This window comes from Capsicum annuum, chromosome 9, assembly GCF_002878395.1.
Source record: "Capsicum annuum cultivar UCD-10X-F1 chromosome 9, UCD10Xv1.1, whole genome shotgun sequence".
Taxonomy (NCBI): domain Eukaryota; kingdom Viridiplantae; phylum Streptophyta; class Magnoliopsida; order Solanales; family Solanaceae; genus Capsicum; species Capsicum annuum.
Genome location: NC_061119.1, coordinates 58,875,349 through 58,897,359, shown reverse-complemented (window position 1 = coordinate 58,897,359; position 22,011 = coordinate 58,875,349). Strand labels below are relative to the sequence as shown.

General features: G+C 35.7%; 2 protein-coding genes across 5 annotated transcripts; one reads left to right on the top strand and one right to left on the bottom strand.

Annotated features, from left to right (window-relative positions):
• Positions 1-3,504: 3,504 nt before the first annotated feature.
• Positions 3,505-9,885, bottom strand: LOC124887078. Its single transcript, XM_047396256.1, has 2 exons — positions 9,787-9,885; positions 3,505-3,861 (listed from the first exon to the last, which is right to left on the bottom strand). The coding sequence occupies exons 1-2, from the start codon at positions 9,883-9,885 to the stop codon at positions 3,505-3,507; spliced, it is 456 nt and encodes a 151-aa protein (XP_047252212.1).
• A 6,659-nt stretch (positions 9,886-16,544) lies between these two features.
• Positions 16,545-22,011, top strand: LOC107842765 (auxin transporter-like protein 4). 4 transcript variants are annotated; one of them, XM_016686751.2, is made up of 8 exons: positions 16,545-17,177; positions 17,435-17,629; positions 17,738-17,923; positions 18,077-18,189; positions 18,322-18,505; positions 18,650-18,747; positions 19,910-20,375; positions 21,307-22,011. In XM_016686751.2, the coding sequence occupies exons 2-8, from the start codon at positions 17,444-17,446 to the stop codon at positions 21,538-21,540; spliced, it is 1,467 nt and encodes a 488-aa protein (XP_016542237.1). In that variant the 5' UTR covers positions 16,545-17,177; positions 17,435-17,443; the 3' UTR covers positions 21,541-22,011. The 4 variants fall into 4 exon arrangements, with proteins under 4 accessions (XP_016542237.1, XP_016542239.1, XP_047252760.1 ...); XM_016686753.2 differs by having other exon boundaries at positions 16,635-16,820; XM_047396804.1 differs by having other exon boundaries at positions 16,635-16,820; positions 17,426-17,629.

Below are 22,011 nucleotides of genomic sequence, written 5' to 3'. Positions count from 1 at the left end.
GGAGCTTTCTCCCTGCACAATTCCAATCTATATTGGAGGATGAGCAAGATTATGAGGATAAATGCAATAGTGTTCGATCAAATGTCACTGCTTGTACAACACACAATCTACTGCATTTAGTTCTCTGAAGAGAGTGCTTGTACAATACACAATGTTCTCCCAGTTGTTTCAGCAAAACCACACAGTCAAATGAGCAACACGACTCTTTGAAGATGGTGAGGCAGAATCATACAGATGAGGCTACCGCTTGATTATGCCCCGCCAACACGTTGAGAAGGTAATATTGTTGTAAAAATCACTACTAATGACATTAATACTACTGATGAATATTGCTTGACTATCCTTATAAGATATGTACAAGAAGATACCCCTTATAAGAAGTCGATAAAGAATTTTGTTGACTTAGTATGAAATTTTATGACAAAACCCCAGATACTTTATCTCTTATGGTTATTATGTGTTTCTATTCAAGTTTATTAAGGAGAGAGATGAGGTCATGCAAGCAGGAATATACACATACCATAATATGCTATTTATCTTGAGAAATTAGGTAGCCGATTGTCAGTTTAACACTAAATGCATCATAACCGTGCCACTTTGGGTAAATTTTCCTGGTCTACCAGTAGGCTATTGATTAGTTGAAGCTTTGAGTAAAATTTCTATTTATCTTAGTAGACCCATGTACACTGATAAGTATATATTTGATATGACTAGAGTCTTTTATAGACACTTCTTGGTTGAAGTAGACATATCCCATCATTCGCTAGAGGAGATTATTCTTGATACCTCTAAAGGGATATTCCAGCAAGAGGTTGCTTATGATTGGAGGTCCAAATACTACACCGAGTGTCTTCAATTTGGGCATGATATGAGTGATTGCTCATGAATAGTAGAACAAATACAGGCAGAAGGGGGTGGAAAAAAAATTTCTAAGAGGAAGAGAAGAGGTAGAAGAAGATAAAGTGGTGGAATTGTCCCAAAATGACTTGCTAGACTAGAAGTACAACAACAACAACAATAACAACAACAAACTCACTATATTCCCACATAGTGGGGTCTGGGGGGGGGGGGGGTTAAGATGAACACAATCCATACCACTACCTTCGAAGAAGTACAAAGGTTGTTTCCGATAGACCCCCGGCTCTAGACACGAAATAATACACAAATCTTTAATGAAGCATGGAACAAGATGACAGTACATATCTACGCCACCCACAAGGAATAAAAATCAAAGAGCAGTAAACAAACTCGTAATAAAGCATGCAACAAGGGGTCATAACAAGAATAATACCCTACCAAGTAATGCCCTTCCCCAGCGACCCAAAATGGCACTAGCCTTCTATCTTAATCCGCGTTCTCCAGATCTTCCTATCTAGGGTCATGTCCTCTGTGAGCTGTAACTGCTCTATGTCCTGCCTGATAACCTCTCTCTAGTATTTCTTCAGCTACCCCTACCCCGCCTGAAACCATCCAAAGCAAGCTTCTAGCACTTACGAACCGGGGCATTCGTGCCCCTCCTCCTCACATATATGAACCATCCCAAACAGGCTTCTCGCATCTTATCCTCCACCAAAGCCACTCCAACCTTTTCCCGAATAGTCTCATTACGAACTCTGTCACCCCTAGTAAGCCCACACATCCAATGCAACATTCGCATTTCTGCCACCTTTAATTTTTGAATATGAGAGTTCTTGACTGGCCAACATTCCTCTCCATACAACATGGCCGGACGGACTACCACCCTATAGAATTTGCCTTTAAGCTTAGGCGGTACCTTCCTATCACACAACACCCCCGAGGCGAGTTTCCACTTTATCCATCCCACCCCAATTCGGTGGGAGACATCCTCGTCAATTTCACCATTCCCCTGAATCATGGACCCAAGATACTTGAAACTATCCCTCTTACACACCGCCTGTGAATCCAACTTTACTACCACCCCGTCTTCCTACCTCAATTCATTAAACTTGCATTCCAAATTTTATGTCTTGCTCCTGCTTAACCTGAACCCTTTAGACTCAAGAGTTTGTCTCCACACCTCTAATTTATCATTCATACACCCCCACGTCTCATCAATCAAAAGTACATCATCTAAAAAAAGCATACACCAAGGTACCTTTCCTTGAATACACCGCGTCAAAACATCCATCACCAAAGCAAACAAGAACGGGTTAAGAGTAGATCTCTAGTGCAACCCTGCCACGACAGGAAAATACTATGAGTCTCCCGCCGTCCTCACCTGAGTCTTGGCTCCATCATACATGTCTTTGATTACTCTGATATACGCCACGGGGACCTTGCTCACCTCTAAGCATCTCCAAAGAACCTCCCTAGGGACTTTTTCATACGCCTTCTCTAAGTCAATAAACACCATGTACAGATCCTTCTTCTTTTCCCTATACTGCTCCACCAGTCTCCGCACCAGGTGAATTGCCTCCGTCGTTGAGCGCCCGGGCATAAATCCAAACTGGTTCTCCAAGATAGACACTATCCTTTTCAATCTCAACTCGACCACTCTCTCCCAAATCTTCATAGTGTGGCTCAATAACTTAATACCCCTATCGTTATTGCAGCTCTAAATGTCACCCTTGCTCTTATAAAGAGGGATCTTTGTACTCTATCTCCAATCCTCAGGCATTTTTGCCAATTTGAAAATGTCGTTAAATAATTCAGTCAACTACCTAAAGCCCGTTTTGTCAGAAAACTTCCAAAAGTCCACAGGAATCTCATCAGGCCCCTTTTCCTACCTCTACGCATCCTGCGAACAGCTTTTTTAACCTCTTCTACCTTAAAACGTCTACAATAACTGAAATCATAACAGTCTTCTGAGTGCTCCAGCTCCTCTAACACAATATCTCTATTCCCTTCGTCATTCAATAACCTATCAATGTACGATTGCCATCTCTTCTTATTATGATCATCCTCACCAACACTCCACCATCCTTCCCCTTAATACACTTCACCTGGTCGAGGTCACGACCCTTCCTCTCTCTAGCCTTTGCAAGCCTAAACAACCTCTTTTTCCCCCATTTCTCTTCTAATCCCATATATAATCTCTCGAACACTGCTGTCTTAGCCATTGTAACTGCCAACTTAGCCTCTTTCCAAGATATCTTGTATTCCTCCCTGTTAGCTCGCTTCTCAGCTTCATCCTTACTCTCACCTAACTTAGCATACACCTCTTTCTTAGTCTTCACTTTTTTCTTAACTTCTTTATTCCACCACCAATCCCCTCGACAATAATCGGCCCAGCCCCTGGACATACCCAACACCTCACTAACAGTCTCCTTGATGCACCTAGCCATTGTATCCCACATACCATCCACGTCCCACTTACACTCCCACCACCCCATACCCTCCACCTTCTCTCCTACTCCCATGCATTCACCGATGTTAAACTGCCCTACTTAATTCTAGGTCTACCCTCCTCACCCCTTCTCTTTTTGTCTTTCTTAATACCTAAGTCAATTACCCAAAGCCTATGATGGGTCAAAAGATTCTCACTCAGGATGACTTTACAGTCCTTACACATACCCTTTCCCCTTTCATAAGCAGCAAAAAGTCAATTTGGGTCTTGGCTATCGCACTTCGAAAAGTGATCGGATGATCGTCCTTTTTTGGGAAGCTCGAATTCACCACTACCAACCCAAAGGACCTCATAAAGTCCAACAGAGCAGCTCCCTCTTTATTTCTCTCCCCAAAACCAAAACCACCATGCACATCGCCAAAGCCTCTCGGTAATGCCCCAATGTGCCCATTGAAATCCCCTACTACAACAATCTTCTCGAAACTAGGCACTCCTCTTACCACCTCCTCTAAAGCCTCCCAAAACCGTGTCGTCTCATCCCTATATAAGCCCACCTGAGGTGCGTAAACACTACACACATTCAGGGTAGACCCCCTAATGACTAACTTAATAGTCATCAACCTATCGCTGATCCTCTTAACCTCCACTACTTGCCCTTTAAGCTCCTCATCTACTAAGAGGCCAACTCTATTACTACGTGTCACGCTACCAGATTACCAAAGCTTGTAACCGTCTACATCCCTAGCTTTAGACCCTACCCACTTAGTCTCTTATACAAATACAATATTGATCTTTCTCTTTTTAAGAATATTCATCAGCTCTAGCACCACGTCTTCCTCTACCTTCCCTAACACCAGACCTAGCCCCCACTCCCCCACTCACCCTTCCCTCCTCCTCCTCCTCCACCTCTAGCACAGCCCCTCACTCCAACCCCCTCGGATATGACCCTATCCTACCATCAATGCCCACAGCCACAAGTCTAGGAAAATGCCCACAATAACAGTAATAAAGTAACAGTGAGAAATAAAAGGCACACCTACAGTATATGAAATAATCAAGAAAAGGTCAAAGCAGGTATATACAATACAAACAATATCCACCACTAAGCAAAGAAGCCAGTCACAACTATGCTCACTAGCAGTAAGTAACGAATGCAGAAAAGAGAGACAGGTAATAAAATAGTATAAAGCAGTCAAACTATATGAAGTGCCAAAATATGGAGTGACAAAATAATCAAAGTTTAGATATCACTGGTACGTCTGCGTGCTACTGGTCCGTCAATTTTAATGTTAAAAATTGGTCGCCAGAAGAAGGTTGACTGGAATGAAGCCATTAGTTACGTCGACGGAGTGTCACCGAAGTTTTTCCAGAGCGTCTTCAGGGAATTACTGGTATCTGGACCTCGACGAACATCAAACCAAATCGGCTAATCTACCAGTTTGGCCGCTTATAGATACCTTTCCCGTTACCCGAGTCAAGTCGGTGGGAAACTTAAATCCATCGGTGATAGTCGCGATGGGAAAAGAAATAGAAAGGATGAAAAAGATGATAATAAGGAACTGGGAAGAGCGATTTGAGGAGAGAGAGAGAAAGAGAGGGAGAGAGAGTGAGGTAGATCTTATCTGCTTTCGGCTCATCTACACCATCACTGGTGTCAGAGTCCGCCAGTCAGTCGAGGTAGAAATATTAAGTTGAATGTTACAAAGTGTATTTTAGAGAAAGAAGTGTCCAAATCCAAAAGAATAAAAAAGAAGAAAGATGTGACTGATTTTCCAAAGGAACGGGATAAGGAAGAGCATCTAGTGCAAGAGAGCCTTATATAAAAGTCATAGAAAAAAACCAGTACAAGATAGCTTTCAGTAGGATGGTAATTTTAACCAAGATCAAAATCTACAATATACAGGCATTCCCATTGATAATAGGTATGACTTCATATCTAAAGGTGTAGCTGGTACATCAGGGGTAAAGGAGCCTAGCACTCCTCACACTTGTATGCCCTTATGATTCTAAGCATATGGAATGTAAAAGTTCTCAATCAGCCCTACAAATCGAAAGAGGTGAGTATAATTATTTGGTTGTCTTAAACTAGGGTAAGGAAAAAGAAATATCAACGAGTTCTTATAAATGTAGCTAAGGATTAAAATCACTGTTGTAATAATCTATTGAGTGAGAATGGCAGAATATGGATGCTATGGAGGAAACACCTTAAAGTTAATATTCGGCAGGTTCATGAACAATTTATCCACTGCTTGATAAATAATCCCAGTTTTAATTTCACAGCTTCTGTCACTATAGTGTATGCCAGAAATAAGAAACAACAAAGCAATACTTTATGGCAAGAATTCAAAGTTGTAAGTGCTAATTTACAGATTCCATGGATCCTAAGTGGAGATTTTAATAATGTTCTTTTCACTGAGGGTAGGATGGATCATCCTGTTACTCAATTTGAAACACAGGGACTCCAAGATATGCTTGATACACTACAACTTACTCCCCTCAAGTCTAAAGGTTATTTCTGCACTTGGTCAACATGCAACAAACTTCTAGTAGAGTGTATAGTAAATTGATTAGGTATTTGGAAACTTCGTGCGGTTACAACAAAATGCCATATAGAAGCTGACTTTTTGCATTCTAGAGTGTTTGATCATTCTCCTGTTGTTATCCATTGTATGTAGATAATTAGCCTTCATCCTAAGCATTTAAGACTCTACACAACAATCATAGATCAAAGAAGTTTTTTTGAGTTAACAAAAAGGTGTGGAAGAAGACTACAAATACAAATGCAATGTAGGCGGTTTGACTAAAGTTGAATATTGCGCCCAAGCGCATACGTAAATGTATGTGGTCTCACCAAGTAATATTGCAACCTTCAATAAAGTCGAATATCGATTCCTCCGAGACTTGTTTTAACAACTATTCAATTTAGTTCACTATTGAGATTGATTCAGGGTAAAAGTATTCAAAAGGGTTTTAGAGTTATAAACTGAAAGTAAACAATACATAAAAGTAAAAGCCTTGGAAAATCAATGGAGAGTAGCCAGGGTTAAGCCTCTACGAACAATCATATTACGTTATTGAACGTCATTGGTTAGATTACTTATCTTGGTTGATGATTTATGGGGTTAATATTATGATTATGGTCTTCCGAGCCTCTAATCCTTTATCTAACCTAGACCTACAACTACATCGTTGAGCGGGAATATGACAGATGAAGTAAATTTATTTATATTTCATCCTGTAATTCAACAAAATAGGTCACTTAGGTATATCCCTATCCTAAGTGCAAATTATAACATTCTTTATGTAGAATTTTATAATCCTACTTTATTATCCCCATGTACTATCTTCTTATTCCTTCCCCTGGGTTTACAAATTGACTATGGATATACTCTAAGGGTAGCTGAGCCTTAAAATAGTGATAAAAAGGATGAAAAACAACCAAATATAATTAATAATCAAAACCAAATCAATTCATAGCTATAGTATTAATGTTCTTGGTCTTAACCCCAGAAAGGAAGCTTTTAGCCGCTCATGGACATAACCACAATCAAGATAGATTAATACATGATAAAATCCATAAACAAATGAAAGTAAGGAAAGAAAAACCCTAATTGAAGTGTTTTCCAGACTCCCTCCAAGTTTTCAAATCATCCAAGGTGTCTAGCCTCTTGTTTAAGTATCCTATAAATAGGAGGTCAAATCTGCCGAAATTGGACTAAGGTCCGCATCGTGCCTTCTATCGCAGTACCTAGGGTGAGAAACGTGTCCTAATTATGGAGACACACTGTTTTGGGTCATTTAGAAAGATCCCTATGTATGGAACATTCCCTAGAGCAGTGTCTAAGACCCATGACGCGCTAGTGAACTCCAAGAGGTTCGTTCTATGTCAAATCTTATCCCGTGCTTTTGTCCATCCATTCCAAGTCTTGTGGTATTTTTTTAACTTGATTTTCAGATTGTGTATCATACATATATCATCATAATGAAATCACCAAACATCCTCTATCATCAAACACCACTAATTAGAGCTCAAAACAACATAACATCCAAGACGGTGAACTAGAAACTTATGCTAAGAATACTAGTTTTGACCCTTTTGATCTTTAACTTGTTTTGTCTCTTGGATTGATTCAATTGAACCTTAAACATTATAAATATGTTTTTCCACACATAATTACAGATTAATAATATTAGAAACTCATTACACACACTAGAGTCCATCGAGATCAACTAGAACAACACATAGCTCAAGCTAGTAACACTAGTTTTCTCGTTTTCACTCTAAGTGATCAATTTAAGTTCAAACTTGTTTGAAAAATACCTTAAACATTTTAATAAAGTATTTTAACACTTAAATGCTCAATTATATCATTATTCACTCATTAAGCACATAATAAGTCCTAAAAAAAGCTAAATAAGCTCAAATAACAACATTGAGGTGCATAAATTCACCTCAAATCGTCACCCCACACTTAAAGCCTTGTTCTTCCTTGAACAACTCTTTAATACAAGAATCATAATCAGAGAAGACTCCACACTTTTACTAAAAGTAAGACACTCAAGCTAGTACTACAATAACTACACTGAATGTAAGTTTTTACACTAAGCATGTTATTCACAATTGAAAGCTCAAGAATACTGCTCCAAAAAATCCTAGCCTCAAGAATTTACTCACCAAGTTGGAAAACTCATGGATATTTCTCAATCAAAGACATCATTCAAATCACCCAACTATCATAAAAAATGTGCCTTCACAATAAGAGAGTTACCTATAAACACTCACATAGATGCAATTTATCAAAGAATGGGTACAAGAATCAAGCTACACTCACTCTCACAACGAATTCACAAGTTACACAAGATGAGCCCTAGGCTTACCCTTAGTTTAGTACTCCACTAATATCAGAATGTTAAGGTTGAAGATCAAATAGGTATTTATGGGTTGTAATATAAGCTAAGGGATGGGTAGGAACCATTCTGGCCAGTAATAGTGACTATCTTTCTTAAGCACTTTAATACATCACACTTTTCATTCAATACACTTTTAACAATCAACTTTCACTACTCTTGTCTGCCCATATCTTTTGTTTTGCCTCATCTTATTAGGCTTACTCACATATAATATGGGAGCGAGTATTGTCTATTAATACATGATTCAATTTTTTAGCACAAATTTCTTTCACTCCCAACCTTAGCATATCAATTATACACACTAATAACTATTATTTTGGGGCTTGAATTTCACCTTTTCCTACTTAAATTTCAAACTCCTTAACTCAATTGAATTTCAACTAAGCGTTTAGGAGCTTTGGATCAAATTATGGTCAATCAAAGAAAGGATTAGGCTACATATTAGGCTGCCAAAGAAAATAAGCTAAAGTCTTAATGAGGTTAACTAGGATTATGCACAAGAGAGGGTAAAAGAGGGTATGAAATATGTCTGTCAAAGAAATGCCTATATTATCTCCTAAATCTACACTCTTTATTTTGCTTTGCATACACACCAGATAAGTTCTAGCCATCAAGATTATCAAGGAATACAAAAAACCTCACACAAATATGGCACATGCACAACTCAAGCAGTATCATCATAGACTTTCAACCAAACAATAGCATGAAATCAAAACATTAAGCCAACAAATACAAAAGTCATAAACTAGAGCTTAGGAGTCTCAAAAGTAGTAATTCACACCATCAACATACTCTTTACAATCAAAACAACTTGCTTCATGCAATCACACATAGCGCCAACAAGAAAATCTCACTTAACTAAAATAAAAATTTAAAAACTACACAAAAAAACTAAAAATCAACTAAGACTCAAGATCCTTCAACATTACTTCACTCAAAACAATGGAAATTTCTCCACCCCACACTTAAAAATCTACTTTGTCCCCAAAGTAAAATGAAAAGTAGAGATAGAAATACTTTCTGAGGCCTCTGGCCTAACTAGTAGCATCTTTTATCATTAATAGGGGTCTGGGGACCCCACACTTAGTTTTCGCCATGCTTCTTAGCTCAGATTTCCTATACTTAACTTTCCATCAACCTATGAATCAACAAAAACAAAAACTACGTGAAGTAAAAACTAAAATACTGAAAATAAAACCTACTTTAACTTGGGTTGCCTCCCAAGCAATGCCTGATTAAGTGTCGCAACACAACCCACATCACACATAGCTATTTTCCTTCATCCTCTTCCTCCTACTCGAAGGCCATCTTCTTATTCATTTTTGACCTCTTGAGTGTGAACTCTCAAGGTCAACAGCTTTCTCAATAATACCTTTTCAGGCTGATCAATCAGCATCCCTTTGATCTTAGGTATTGGTGGCTTGGGCAGATCAATGAGAAAGTCTGAAGAGGTCTTTGGTGGACTAAACTCCACCACCCCCCCACTTATCCCTTTCAATCACTGCAATCATGCAAAAATCTTTATAGTGGGATAGTATGTTGAGTGCCTTATAAACTTTTAAAACTACCTCTTCATCGTTAACCTCATTGTGAGCGTGCCTTTTCTCAAATCTATCAATGCTTCTCCTATCTCCATGAATGGACGTCCCAAGAAGATCGACACCCATTTATCTGCCTAAAAATCTAAGAAAATAAAATCAGCAGGATAATAAACTTACCAACCTCGAGAGTAAAACTATAAAGGTCTTTGAGCTTTTTGGGCATCTTCTGCATCACCACAGATCTACACTCCTTAGTGAGTGATACTATCTCAACATTCTGCAGCTTAATTTTACTAGGCACCACGTCCTTCAAGTACTTAGCATACTTGGGCATTCCCTGCAAAACATCTAAAAGAGGAAGTTTAATGTGAAGTTCTCTAAACATGTCAAAGAACTTCTTGAAGCATGCATCCTCCTTTACTTTTCTAAGCCTCTATAGAAATGATTATGGTGGTATCTCCTTGACCTATTCAGCAACTTTTTTTTTGAGTACTCAGACTTCCTCAAATTATCAGTAACTTTGTCATCTGCCTGTTGAGGAGCCAACTCTGTATATACCTCATTAGTTGTCTTTGGAGGTATTTTATTTAGCTCTTTACCATTCATCAAAGAAAATACCATTAGTTGTTTAGAAGGTTCAGTATCACTTGGCAAATAACCTTGAGGCCTGGCATTTTGTGTCTGTTGCATTTTCCCCAACTGATACTTCAAATTCTTTTACAGTACTTACTGGCTTTAGTATTCTCGGCCATTCATATGAAAATTCCAGCTTTGGCTTTCTCATTTTCAATAACATTCTTATATTTTTTGTAATGTTAAAAATCATTTTTTGTGCATTCACACCTTTTTCTTCATGCTTCAAAGTATTTCTTGTTTTCCACAATTCCTAAAGGATGATGCCTGGTAATAACTTGTAATACACCTTCTCCCTCTGCTTTATATCAGCATTTCACCATGTCAAAATTGTATTTCTTAGGCTTAATCCATGAATGTTTATACCTATAAAAGAAGAAAAATAGGACCAAGTCCTGTTAGCAGTATAGGATCTCAGGAACACATGAGACATAGTCTCCTGTGCTAGATTTTGACAACACCAATATCTGGAAGGACTCTTCACTCCTCATATCCTTATAATATCATCCAGTGGGACCATTTCTTTCCACATTCTCCACATGAAAAATACAGTTTTAAATGATAATTCTTTTATCCATAATTGCTTATAGAATTCATTAGCTATATCCCTTTGTCTCACATACTGCCAGGCTGACTTAACTGTAAACTTTCCTCTTGCCTCAACACTTCATATGACTTTGTTTTATTCTTGTGTCTGCTCTGACGGTCTTATTTTAAGTAGTATATGGGCCGCAATATCTTCTGTAAATAGATTATTTAACAACTCTTCATTCCATATTCCATTAACTCCTAAGTCTTTAATAGATTGACATCTATCATCGCACTTCTTACTTTCCTGCATAATGGAATACATATCCCCCAATCCAATCTAGTTTTCAAACCATATATGAGAGTCTCCTCTTCTAATTTGCCACACTATAATATACTCTATAAGATCTCTAGATTACAACATTTTCTTCCAGACTTGAGACCCTCCTCCCCCTGATTTCCACATAACCTCCTTAGGGTAGTATTTCTTACAGTATTTACTATGCATAAAATCACTCCAGATGGATTTCTTAGTCCTGAAATTTCACCAAAGTTTACAAAATAGAGCAGTGGATACATCCTGCGATAATTGAACCCCAAGCCTCCTTTCTCCTCTGGCAAATACATATTCTTCCATTTCACCCAGTGCTTTTCTCTTCCACCGTTAGTACTACTCCAGAAAAATTAAGTAAAATTTTTCTGTAAAGTATTCAATACATTTATGGGAGGATTCATAACTGATAGACAATGAATAAGAATACTTTGCAAAACATACTTGATTAAAACAACTCTACCTTCAAATGATAATAGTTTACCTTTCCAAGCTTGTAATTTGTTGCTTATTATATTTATTATCAATTGCTAGCAATCCTTCTTCTTTCTCATGTAAAAGACTGGACATCCCAAGTAGTTAGAAGGCTTGTCTCAATATCCCAGCAGCTACTTCTATCATAACTACAGTACCATTAAACACATTCTTATACAAATACAAAGAACTTTTCTCTTTATTGATCTTTTGTCCAAAAACTCTTTCATATTTATCCAAAGTTGTTATTGCCAACTACAATGTACCCACTTCAGCCTTACAAAGTATAATCATATCATCTGCAAAATTCAGATGATTAATTTTTGGACTTTTTCTAGGAATACCAATAAGTTTGAACTCCTTTTTAAATAATAAAGCCTTCAAAATCCTTGATAATACCTCTACAGATGATTAATTTTTGGACTTTTTCTAGGAATACCAATAAGTTTGAACTCCTTTTTAAATAATAAATCCTTCAAAATCCTTGATAATACCTCTACTGCTAAGATGAATAAAGTAGGGGAGAAGGAATCCCCTTGCTTTAGTCCCCTAGCGGTTTTAAAAAATTCTTTAGGCTGTTCACTCAGCAATATAGAGTACCAGGTATTTTCTAACAATCTGAACGCCATATCAATTATTTCTTCACAGAATCTTACCTTTCTCATAGCTTTAGTGAGAAACAACCACTCAACCCTATCATAAGATTTCATGATGTCCAGTTTCATAATCATGTTAGGAGGTTTTTCTCTTCTTTTTTTTTTTATTTTAGCCACTATTTTTTGAATCGCCAATATATTTTAAGCTATACTTCTTCTTTGAACAAATCCAATTTTTTCTTCAAAAATAATATCAGGTAGCATTCCCTTAATTCTTTCATGAATAATTCTAGAGAAGATTTTATTCACAAAATTACTAAGAGAAATAGGTCTCATGTCTTAAAAAATATTCATTACTAACTTTTTGATAGCAATATCAAATTAGTATGTGTAATAAATCTTGGAAGCTCATACCCACAGAAAAAAGCTATCTCATTTGATGAAGATCCTTAGTAATAATACCCCATGCATCCTGATAAAAAACTCTAGTCATGCATTCAAGACCTTCAACACTATTTTTGTTCAATTTTATTGTTGTTGTTTTCACCTCCTCCATAGTTGAAACTTTCTTCAGCTCACTATTATGTGCTTCAGATACTATTGTGGACAGTTCATCCAACATTGAGAAATCCTCTGTGTCCTTCTGTTTTACAAATTATTTCTGAAAAAATCTTCTAGCTAAGTCTACAATCTCTTCTTGTTCTTCCCATCAAATTCCTTCTTCATTTTAAATTCTTCTACTCTTCAATCCGGACCTTCTACCTTTCACTATTGCATGAAAAAATTTGATATTTCTTTCTCTATTCTTCAAGCATTCAAAATCAGCTTTCTGCCTTCAGAAGTCATTTTTCCTTCTTAACTGCAAACTTAATTTGCTTATTATTTAATTAAGCTTGCTCTGTTGGTCCCTATAGGATCTTCTTTAAACTGTTTCTCTCTTATCTTTATCACCTCCTCTAAAGTAGCTATCTCTTGAAAAATATTTTCAAATGCCTGTTTACTCCATGCATAAAAGCAACTTTTGTTCTTTTTAACTTTTGATGAAAAATAAAAAAAGAATTGTCGTCTATTTCTGCCTTTCAGTTCAACTTAATTACCTCCATGCATGATTCCTCTTTCAACCAGAAATTAAGGAATTTAAAGGACTTGACTATATGCTCACTAATCCTACTAAACTGTAATAACATTGGACCATGATCGAACCCACTTCTACCAAGTGTTCAATCTCCATTACTGGAAATACATCATACAACTTATCATTATATAAAACCCTATCTAATTTCTTAAAAATGCACTCCTCGTCAGTTTTTTCATTCCACCAAGTGTATTTGCTTCCCTTAAAAATACATTTCTCTAAATTGCAAATGTTTATACAGTGATTAAAATCCCCAGTTCATTAACCGTGACTGGCAATCCTCCAAGCTTCTCCTCATCACTTCTTATCACATTAAAATCACCTCCACCTAACCATGGGTCCTGAATGACATTTGCCATATCTTTTAATGAATACCATAATGCTGATCTCTTATTCTGATTATATTTTGCATATACCAGAGTTACAAACACTGATAATTCTGTCTGCTGATTCTCAAGCTTCAAAGTGAGTTGTTGTTTTTCATCTCAGATGACACTGTACTCCATTACTGAATCCATAGAAGCCCATATCTTGCCTGATGTATTCACTACTGCATGTTGTATCCCCAATCTTTTTTTATACTTATCAATATTGTAACTTTTCTGAAATGGTTCCATGAGTCCTATGAAACAAAATTGATGTCTTCTATGTAATGTGATCAATCTTGTAAATGCTTTATGAGTATTCACTGATATGATATTCCATATCAAAGCATTCATTTTAATGTTGGTTTTGACGTATGACTCCTTATCTGTATTGTAGTTTCATTTGTAATTTTGCCCCCCCCCCCCTCTCTACTTTTTTCATGCTTTGTACTTAATGATTGTATTTGTTTTGGAGATAAATTACCTTCTACTACAATCTTCTCTATTTTATCCTTCAAATTTTTGTTATCCAAGTCTTTTTTTTATTGGTAAGTTCCATTACATTCCATGTTTCTATTGCTAAAAGGACAATCCCTTCAAACGCCATGCCTTCCTTTTCATACTTCTCTTGTTCTATCATCATAAGTTCTCCTGCCTTGTTATGTTCATCTGAAACTGATTTCTGTTGTTGTGCTCTCTTCTTCATAAGCTCTTTCCGATGCTTTGGATGTTCTTCTCTCATCTCTGTCTGATTATCAATTCTAGCCTTATCTACTGAAACATCAAAAACCTTTTCCTTACTCATTTGCTCTGCTGGTAATACCTCCTCTTCTGCTTTACCAAAACTCTTATTCACCCAATCCTTCGTGCTCTCCTTCTGTTGTTCATTGCCTGGCTCCTCCTTTTGTACATCCTCCCCCTCAGTTAATACATCAAAAGTGTTTGAGGTAAAAATTTCTTCTTGGCTTTCCTCCACTTTTTCTAAAATATGACCATACTTATTCCTCATATATTTATTTTTTCTTTGTAGCCATTACTTTTTGTTTATGTTATCTGCATATTTTTTAACATCTTCCTTCTGCCTTTTATCATTACCTTGGGTATTATCCGCTTCTCCACTTTATTCTTGTACCTTTACATGTACCTCGAGATGAATATTTCAGCATTTTTTTTCATGATATCCTTGTAAACAATATTCTTTACAATACTTGGGCATGTAATTATATTGTATCTGAATCCATTTAGACTTTATTTCCCTCGCAGTATCATTTTCCTCATTGATTTTCGCCCTATGAGGTAGTTTAGCTATTAAATTCACCTCTACTTTCACCCTTGCACAGTTGGACCTCATTTGATTTCTTGTATTCATGTCCACCGTTAAAGGCTTTTCTACAACAGAAACAATAGAAAAAATTACTTCCTTAGCAAAAACAATTGATGATAAATCAGGCATTCAAATTCATGTTATGTCTATCGTGGTTTCAATATCAGGCTCAAACCCCAGATCTCATTTTAGGGTCCTCATCTACTAATACATGTCTTTGGCCTTAATATAATAAGCTGAAGTTGACAATAGCTGAACATAGTCTTCTAATCCTTTCAATCTAATCAGTTTGTGTCTTGCATCCATCACGCTTAATGTACAATCACTCTTTATTTCACATTGAATTGGAATGAATTTTCATAATTCTGTGATATCAGGCTTTTCATATGAGAATTTACCAATAATGGCATATTGTAAGTTTTCCTGTACGATCAAACTTCGCACCTCCGAAGATTTTCACGTAACACCAGGTTCCTTCTGCGTCATAATTACTGATTTTGGTGAAACCCTACTAGTATCATGCACGTAAACTTTAGGCTTCAAAAGATCTGCATATTTTGGTCCCGAACAATTCACACTTTTTTCCTCTTCCTTTTGCTTAGTTACTGATTCCTCCGGTGGGTTATTCCCACCGGACGACGTAGCCATACTAGTCGAAAAGTAGTCTTTACAGAAAAAATAAGAACAAGTACCCAAGTAAATTTTTTGTCACCAAAAGTGTTTTTATTTTTTTACTAATAAGTGAAAAAGTAAAGAGAAACATGAAAAATATTACTAATCAATCAAAAAGTAGAAAGAATATAAAAATAATATAAATGTCATTTACTTGAAAAGAAATTTTCATAAATTTATAAAAATATCATTTTTGAATATTTTAAAAGCACTCTTTTTAGACGTTTAAATAAAGGAATAATAACATAGGTTGTGCTGCAGCGGATGAGGCTACTTCACCCTTAACTAGAAGTCGAGAGTTCGACCCTGAACATCAAGAAAATTCTATTGAAAATGCTACTCTTCAAATAGAGCCCTATTCGGTGCGAATTCAAGATTGAGTCTTGTCACCATAAACACTCATGTCTCTTTTCCTTTCTACCAAAAACAAAGACCTTTAGGGGCCATTTAGTAGATGGGCCAAAATATCTTGACAGAATAGTCACGAAATTATAATTTTTAAATTAATTTATTTTATTTAAAATATAGGATAAAATAATTTGAAATTAAATAAATTAATTAATAATATTTCATGATTAAATTTAGAATAAAGTTTATTCAATATTTGATCAACAATATTTATTAATACCATTTATCAAATAGAAAATAATTTTTATTTTAAATTTAATTCTAAACTATCTCGTCTGATCCTACTTACCAACCGATCCCTTAATAACAAGAGTAAGAATGATGAGTGGATTACAGTGATGAAAAAGATATAAATGGAAAAAAAATAAAAACAACTCCAAAAAACAAATTCAAATAAGGGGAAAAAAACCCACACATGCAATTAATATATATACATGCTACTCTGCCAACCAGTGAGCTTGCTTAGCTTAGATTAGCTGCTATATTACTGTTGTGTTCACTAAAATTCTGTCCAATAAAGTTTTCTTTCTTCCCTTTTCCCTCTTCTACTTCTATACAGTACCAAAAAAAGCTCTGGTTTTTTGCTACTTTTAAGGTCTATTTCGCCGCCTTTTACAACTTATAAATTATAAATTTCACACAGAGCATTTAAGTGAGTTAGTTGTGGTTTGCAGAAGATTTTTTTTTTGTTTTTGTGATCTTTGCAATAATCTCTGGGCTGCATTTATTCTCTTAAAATTCTTGAAAAGTCGGAAAAAAAGCAGTTTTTTTTTGTGTTGGTTTTAGTTCAAGTTTGTTCTTTCCTTTTCACTCTGCTTTTTTTCACTATAAATATACTGGGGCGGTTGCCGTTAACTGAATTAAAGGAATAGTTCAATTAGAAGTGGAGTGTATAATTGTTTTTGCAGAGATCTAGTTACAAGAAAGAGACATCTTTTAGTACTACTACAAGGTAAGAAAATGGGGAAAATGTTTTTTTTTTTTTTTTGCAGTTTATATAGATATATATATATATATATATTTTAGTGGGGGTGGTTTTTTTGGATCTGGGAATTCTTGGCTTTCGTTTTCGTGGGAAACTGGGGAATTCTTGGCGTTGGTTTTGTTGAAAATCTTACGGAAAGTAATTGATCACGAACTTAACGGAGTTTTTAAGTATTAAGGGGGACTTATATGTGTGTGTGTTTTCTATTTTTTGAGATTTGGCAGAAATTGATAATGTTGGCTCAGAATCAAGCAGAGGAAGCAATTGTCCCAAACTTCAGTGAAAGTGAATTACATGATGGAAGTAGCAAAGAAGATGTTGAGAAATCACAAGAAGATCAATCACTTTTCAATGTCAAGAGTTTCCTGTGGCATGGCGGCTCTGCTTGGGATGCTTGGTTCAGTTGTGCTTCAAATCAAGTAAGTATATATCATCACTCTTGTTTGACGGTATATATAAGGTAGGGGTAAGACTGCGTTGTTGACCATTTTAATGAATTTGATTATTAATTTGTTAAATTGTTACAGGTTGCACAAGTGCTATTGACATTACCATACTCTTTTTCTCAACTTGGTATGGTGTCGGGCATAGTGCTGCAGATCTTCTATGGTCTTGTTGGTAGTTGGACTGCATACCTCATCAGTGTTCTCTATATTGAATACAGAAGCAGAAAAGAGAAAGAAGGTGTTAGCTTCAAGAATCATGTCATTCAGGTTTGTTCATCTTTTCTGCAAAAGCAGTCTCTCCCAGAAACGTACAGAATAGTCTCAACGTGGTTCGACTCTTCTCCGAGTCTGGTGCATCGAGACCTTTGTACACCTTTTGTGATCACCAAGTATTTAATTAATTTTCTTTTATACTTACAGTGGTTTGAAGTGCTTGATGGACTATTGGGACCATACTGGAAAGCAGCAGGCCTTGCCTTCAACTGTACTTTCCTTCTGTTTGGATCGGTCATACAACTAATTGCTTGTGCAAGGTATAAAAAAAATCCACTTTCATTTCAATTAAAAAAGTACATATATAGCTAAAGTGGGATTTGATTAAAAGAAAAAAACTTGATCTTGATGGTTGTTTTTCTCTTTTTGGATGGTTTCTTGACTTGTAACAGTAACATATATTACATCAATGATCATTTGGACAAGAGGACATGGACTTACATATTTGGAGCTTGTTGTGCTACTACTGTGTTCATTCCTTCTTTCCACAACTATAGGATTTGGTCTTTTCTTGGACTGGGAATGACCACTTACACTGCATGGTACTTAACCGTTGCAGCTCTCGTTCACGGTCAGGTAAATAAAAGATAACTACAAGTAGTTCTTCAAAAAAAAAAAACTGTATAACAAAATTAAACTGTCACTTTATATAAGTTAAATCCTGCTTATCAATTTTTATTTTTGGGTATTTATTAGTGAAAAAATTATTTGTATGTATAGCTTGAAAATGTTCAACACGCTGCTCCAACAAAGCTAGTTTTGTATTTCACTGGTGCCACCAATATCCTTTACACCTTTGGTGGACATGCTGTTACTGTGTAAGTTACTCCTACTTTTTTTAATTGAATCTTTCACTGTAAATGTAAATACGAATATGTCATCTGATATCGCAACGGTTTCTCTTTGCAGCTTTTGCCTCCTACTTCGATTTTTGTAAATACCGACAAAATAATTAAAAAAATAACTTTTTCCTTTAATTTTGTAGGCTAGGAAAACAACATTTTTCTTCACATGAAAAAACAACAATCACAGTGAAAAATGGACCTCCATTTAAATATTACAAAGTTTTCTCTCGTTTGTTTTCACTTTTTTTGACTGCTTTATCATGCTTTAATTTAGTATTTTGTCGTGATTTTTTTGCAAATTATTTTTTCTATAATCTTTTTTATCTTTTAAAGTAAAAATAAAGTCTATATACACTATGTCAGATCTTATTATTTCCACCTTACAAAAAATATCCAGCAATTTTTTTAAAAAGAATTCTCACTTTTGTTTCCACTTAAATATACTACCTTTAATTTTCTTTCCATATTATTGCCTATAATCTTATCCTCGTATCTTGGAACGTTCTTGGTACATGGGAAGTAGCTAAGCCAAAGAATTATTTAGTCATTAAATGCGTCCCATTAAGAATACTTCATTTCAGTTCATTATATAAGATATACTGATTGTATATATACTCCCTCCGTCCTATTTTATCCGTCCCAAATTTTCTAATCTGGTTTCCATTTTACTTGTCCTCTTTTATTTATCAAAACAAGAAAATTTTTTTTTCCATGTTTTACCCTTTATATTAATTACTTTTTTTTTAAATTAAAATGTAAACATCATTAAATAGATTTACTATGGTAAACTAGTCATGTTATTTATTATTTTTCTTAATAGTTATGTCATCCCAATTTGAGATGGGTAAAATGGTACGAAAGGGAGTATTTAAAGAATCCAATGCCCCATATTGTCAAAGTACTACTTTGTATGTCTTAGTAATTATGGCATATGATTAGATTCCATAGTCTTATTTAACTTTAAAAAAATTTCGTACACATCATTTAAAACATAATTAGATGTAACACTTCATAACAAGTGTGTTTGATAACATGAAATAAGGCTATTTATATCAACATTTATTGATTGGTGGTCCAAATATTCCATGATTATCTAGCTAATTAATTAATCCAATGTTTTTTTGTTTAATTATAGGGAAATTATGCATGCAATGTGGAAACCACAGAAGTTCAAGTACATTTACTTAATAGCCACATTGTACGTTTTCACCCTAACACTGCCATCAGCTTCAGCAGTTTACTGGGCATTTGGAGATCAACTTTTAAACCATAGTAACGCGTTCTCACTTCTACCAAAAAATGGGTGGCGCGATGCTGCCGTGATCTTGATGTTGATTCATCAGTTTATCACGTTCGGATTTGCGTGTACGCCGCTGTACTTTGTGTGGGAGAAAGTTATAGGGATGCATGATACAAGAAGCATTTGCCTAAGGGCATTGGCTAGATTGCCTGTGGTTATACCAATATGGTTCTTAGCTATTATTTTCCCATTTTTTGGACCGATCAATTCTGCAGTTGGGGCTCTTTTGGTTAGTTTCACAGTCTACATCATACCAGCTCTTGCCCATATGCTCACTTATCGAAAATCATCCGCTCGTCAGGTACACATTTATTTCTCTACCTCCCAATCGTACTATGTGTACGTCATAAATATGTATTATGAAGATTCATCATAAATTATTATGTGGTTATAAGTTAAAGAATGTCTTCTAAGTAAAAATTGTGTGAGAAAAACTTTTGTGCTAAGGTATTATTAATTTGTAACAATATGCAAACCTACTAAATATTGAACCTTCGTTGTGCAATTATATGCATTCTGTACACCATAGTGGACTTTAGTCTTTAGATTGACGTAAAAATTCACGGGGTAGTTTAAGGCCTTATGAGACACATCCCCAATGTTAGACTCGTTTTACCTTATGGTCCAATTATAATTAAGTAAAGGATTTAAGTTACTTACCGTGATGGTATAAAGATTTTTACACTGTATGTGTAGTTTTGCTTGTGACGGTATATTAATTATCATTCTATCATGTTGTTATTAATGTTTGATCATATAGAGAATATTTTTATAATTACCTTATATGTCACGTAGTCGTGTAAAAAAATTTTACATCATCGTCTGTCAGTGTGTATTATTAAGACTTTTATCTAAAAGTACCAAAGGTGGGGGAGAGAGAAGGGAGGACCCAAAGGTGCAACAAAGGCATTAATGGCTTGGATTTGGAAATATATGGTAGGGGAGAAGATATAGGTGGAAAGTCTATTTCATTTAGTTATAAGCTACAGTCTCCCTGTTAGTATTATGTCTGAAATGAGCTGGCTAACTAGTTGACTGACAACCTTATGCCCCCTGGAGTTTGACATATTTACTATACTCCCCTATTAATTTAACATTTTCTTTCAATATTGGTCCCTACTTAGCTCATTTTCTTCCTCAAAACTATGCTATTTTTGTTGTGTTCATAAATACTTTGAATATTTTCCCTCCTTGTTCTAATTTAAGGTTGAATTTTGATTTTGAATTTGCAGAATGCAGCAGAGAAACCACCATTTTTCATGCCAAGTTGGACTGCTATGTATGCTATTAACATCTTCATAGTGGCCTGGGTTTTTGTTGTAGGATTCGGGTTCGGAGGTTGGGCTAGCATGACCAATTTCGTCAAACAAGTCGATACGTTTGGCCTTTTCGCCAAGTGTTATCAATGCAAATCTCCAGTTCCATCGGCAAGTCTACCACCACATCCGGCGCCCGCCCACCATTAAGAAGCTGACCTAGATCCGATCGGCAAACCACATGTGCTAGTTTCTCTGCATGTGGCTCGATGCCAAAAGAAAATTTCAACAGTCAAAAAATTGTCCTTAGACTATCTTGTGTATTATATACATGGGGTTGTAGTAATACTTCCCTTACATGTGGTGTGTGCCAAAATATTATTTCCTTATTTTTTCCCTTTTAAGTTTCAATTTTTTTTTTACAGCATTAGACATAATAGTGTGTTAAATTGTGATGAATGCTTTGCTATCAAAAGCATAGGTTAATTAAATCAAGTTGTGTTAGTTTTTAAAGTTCTTTTCTTCCCCACTTTTGGTGGAGTGGAAAATGATTCTTGTTATAAAATAGGATTATATAGTTGGTATTGTAGAAACTTTTTGCTCTTGTAATGTCATGTGATCAGAAGGTCATAAATTTCAATTGCATTACATAAGAAGAGCTTGTTGATCTTTTGCTCCAAA

Coding starts and splice junctions, on each gene's coding strand:
- LOC124887078 (XM_047396256.1), bottom strand. CDS start 9,885: ATGGGTGTCGATCTTCTTGGGACGTCCATTCATGGAGATAGGAGAAGC. Junction 3,862..9,786: donor ATGAGGTTAACGATGAAGAG/GTAGTTTTAAAA, acceptor TACGCACCTCAG/GTGGGCTTATATAGGGATGA.
- LOC107842765 (XM_016686751.2), top strand. CDS start 17,444: ATGTTGGCTCAGAATCAAGCAGAGGAAGCAATTGTCCCAAACTTCAGT. Junction 18,190..18,321: donor CAACTAATTGCTTGTGCAAG/GTATAAAAAAAA, acceptor GACTTGTAACAG/TAACATATATTACATCAATG. Junction 20,376..21,306: donor GAAAATCATCCGCTCGTCAG/GTACACATTTAT, acceptor TTGAATTTGCAG/AATGCAGCAGAGAAACCACC.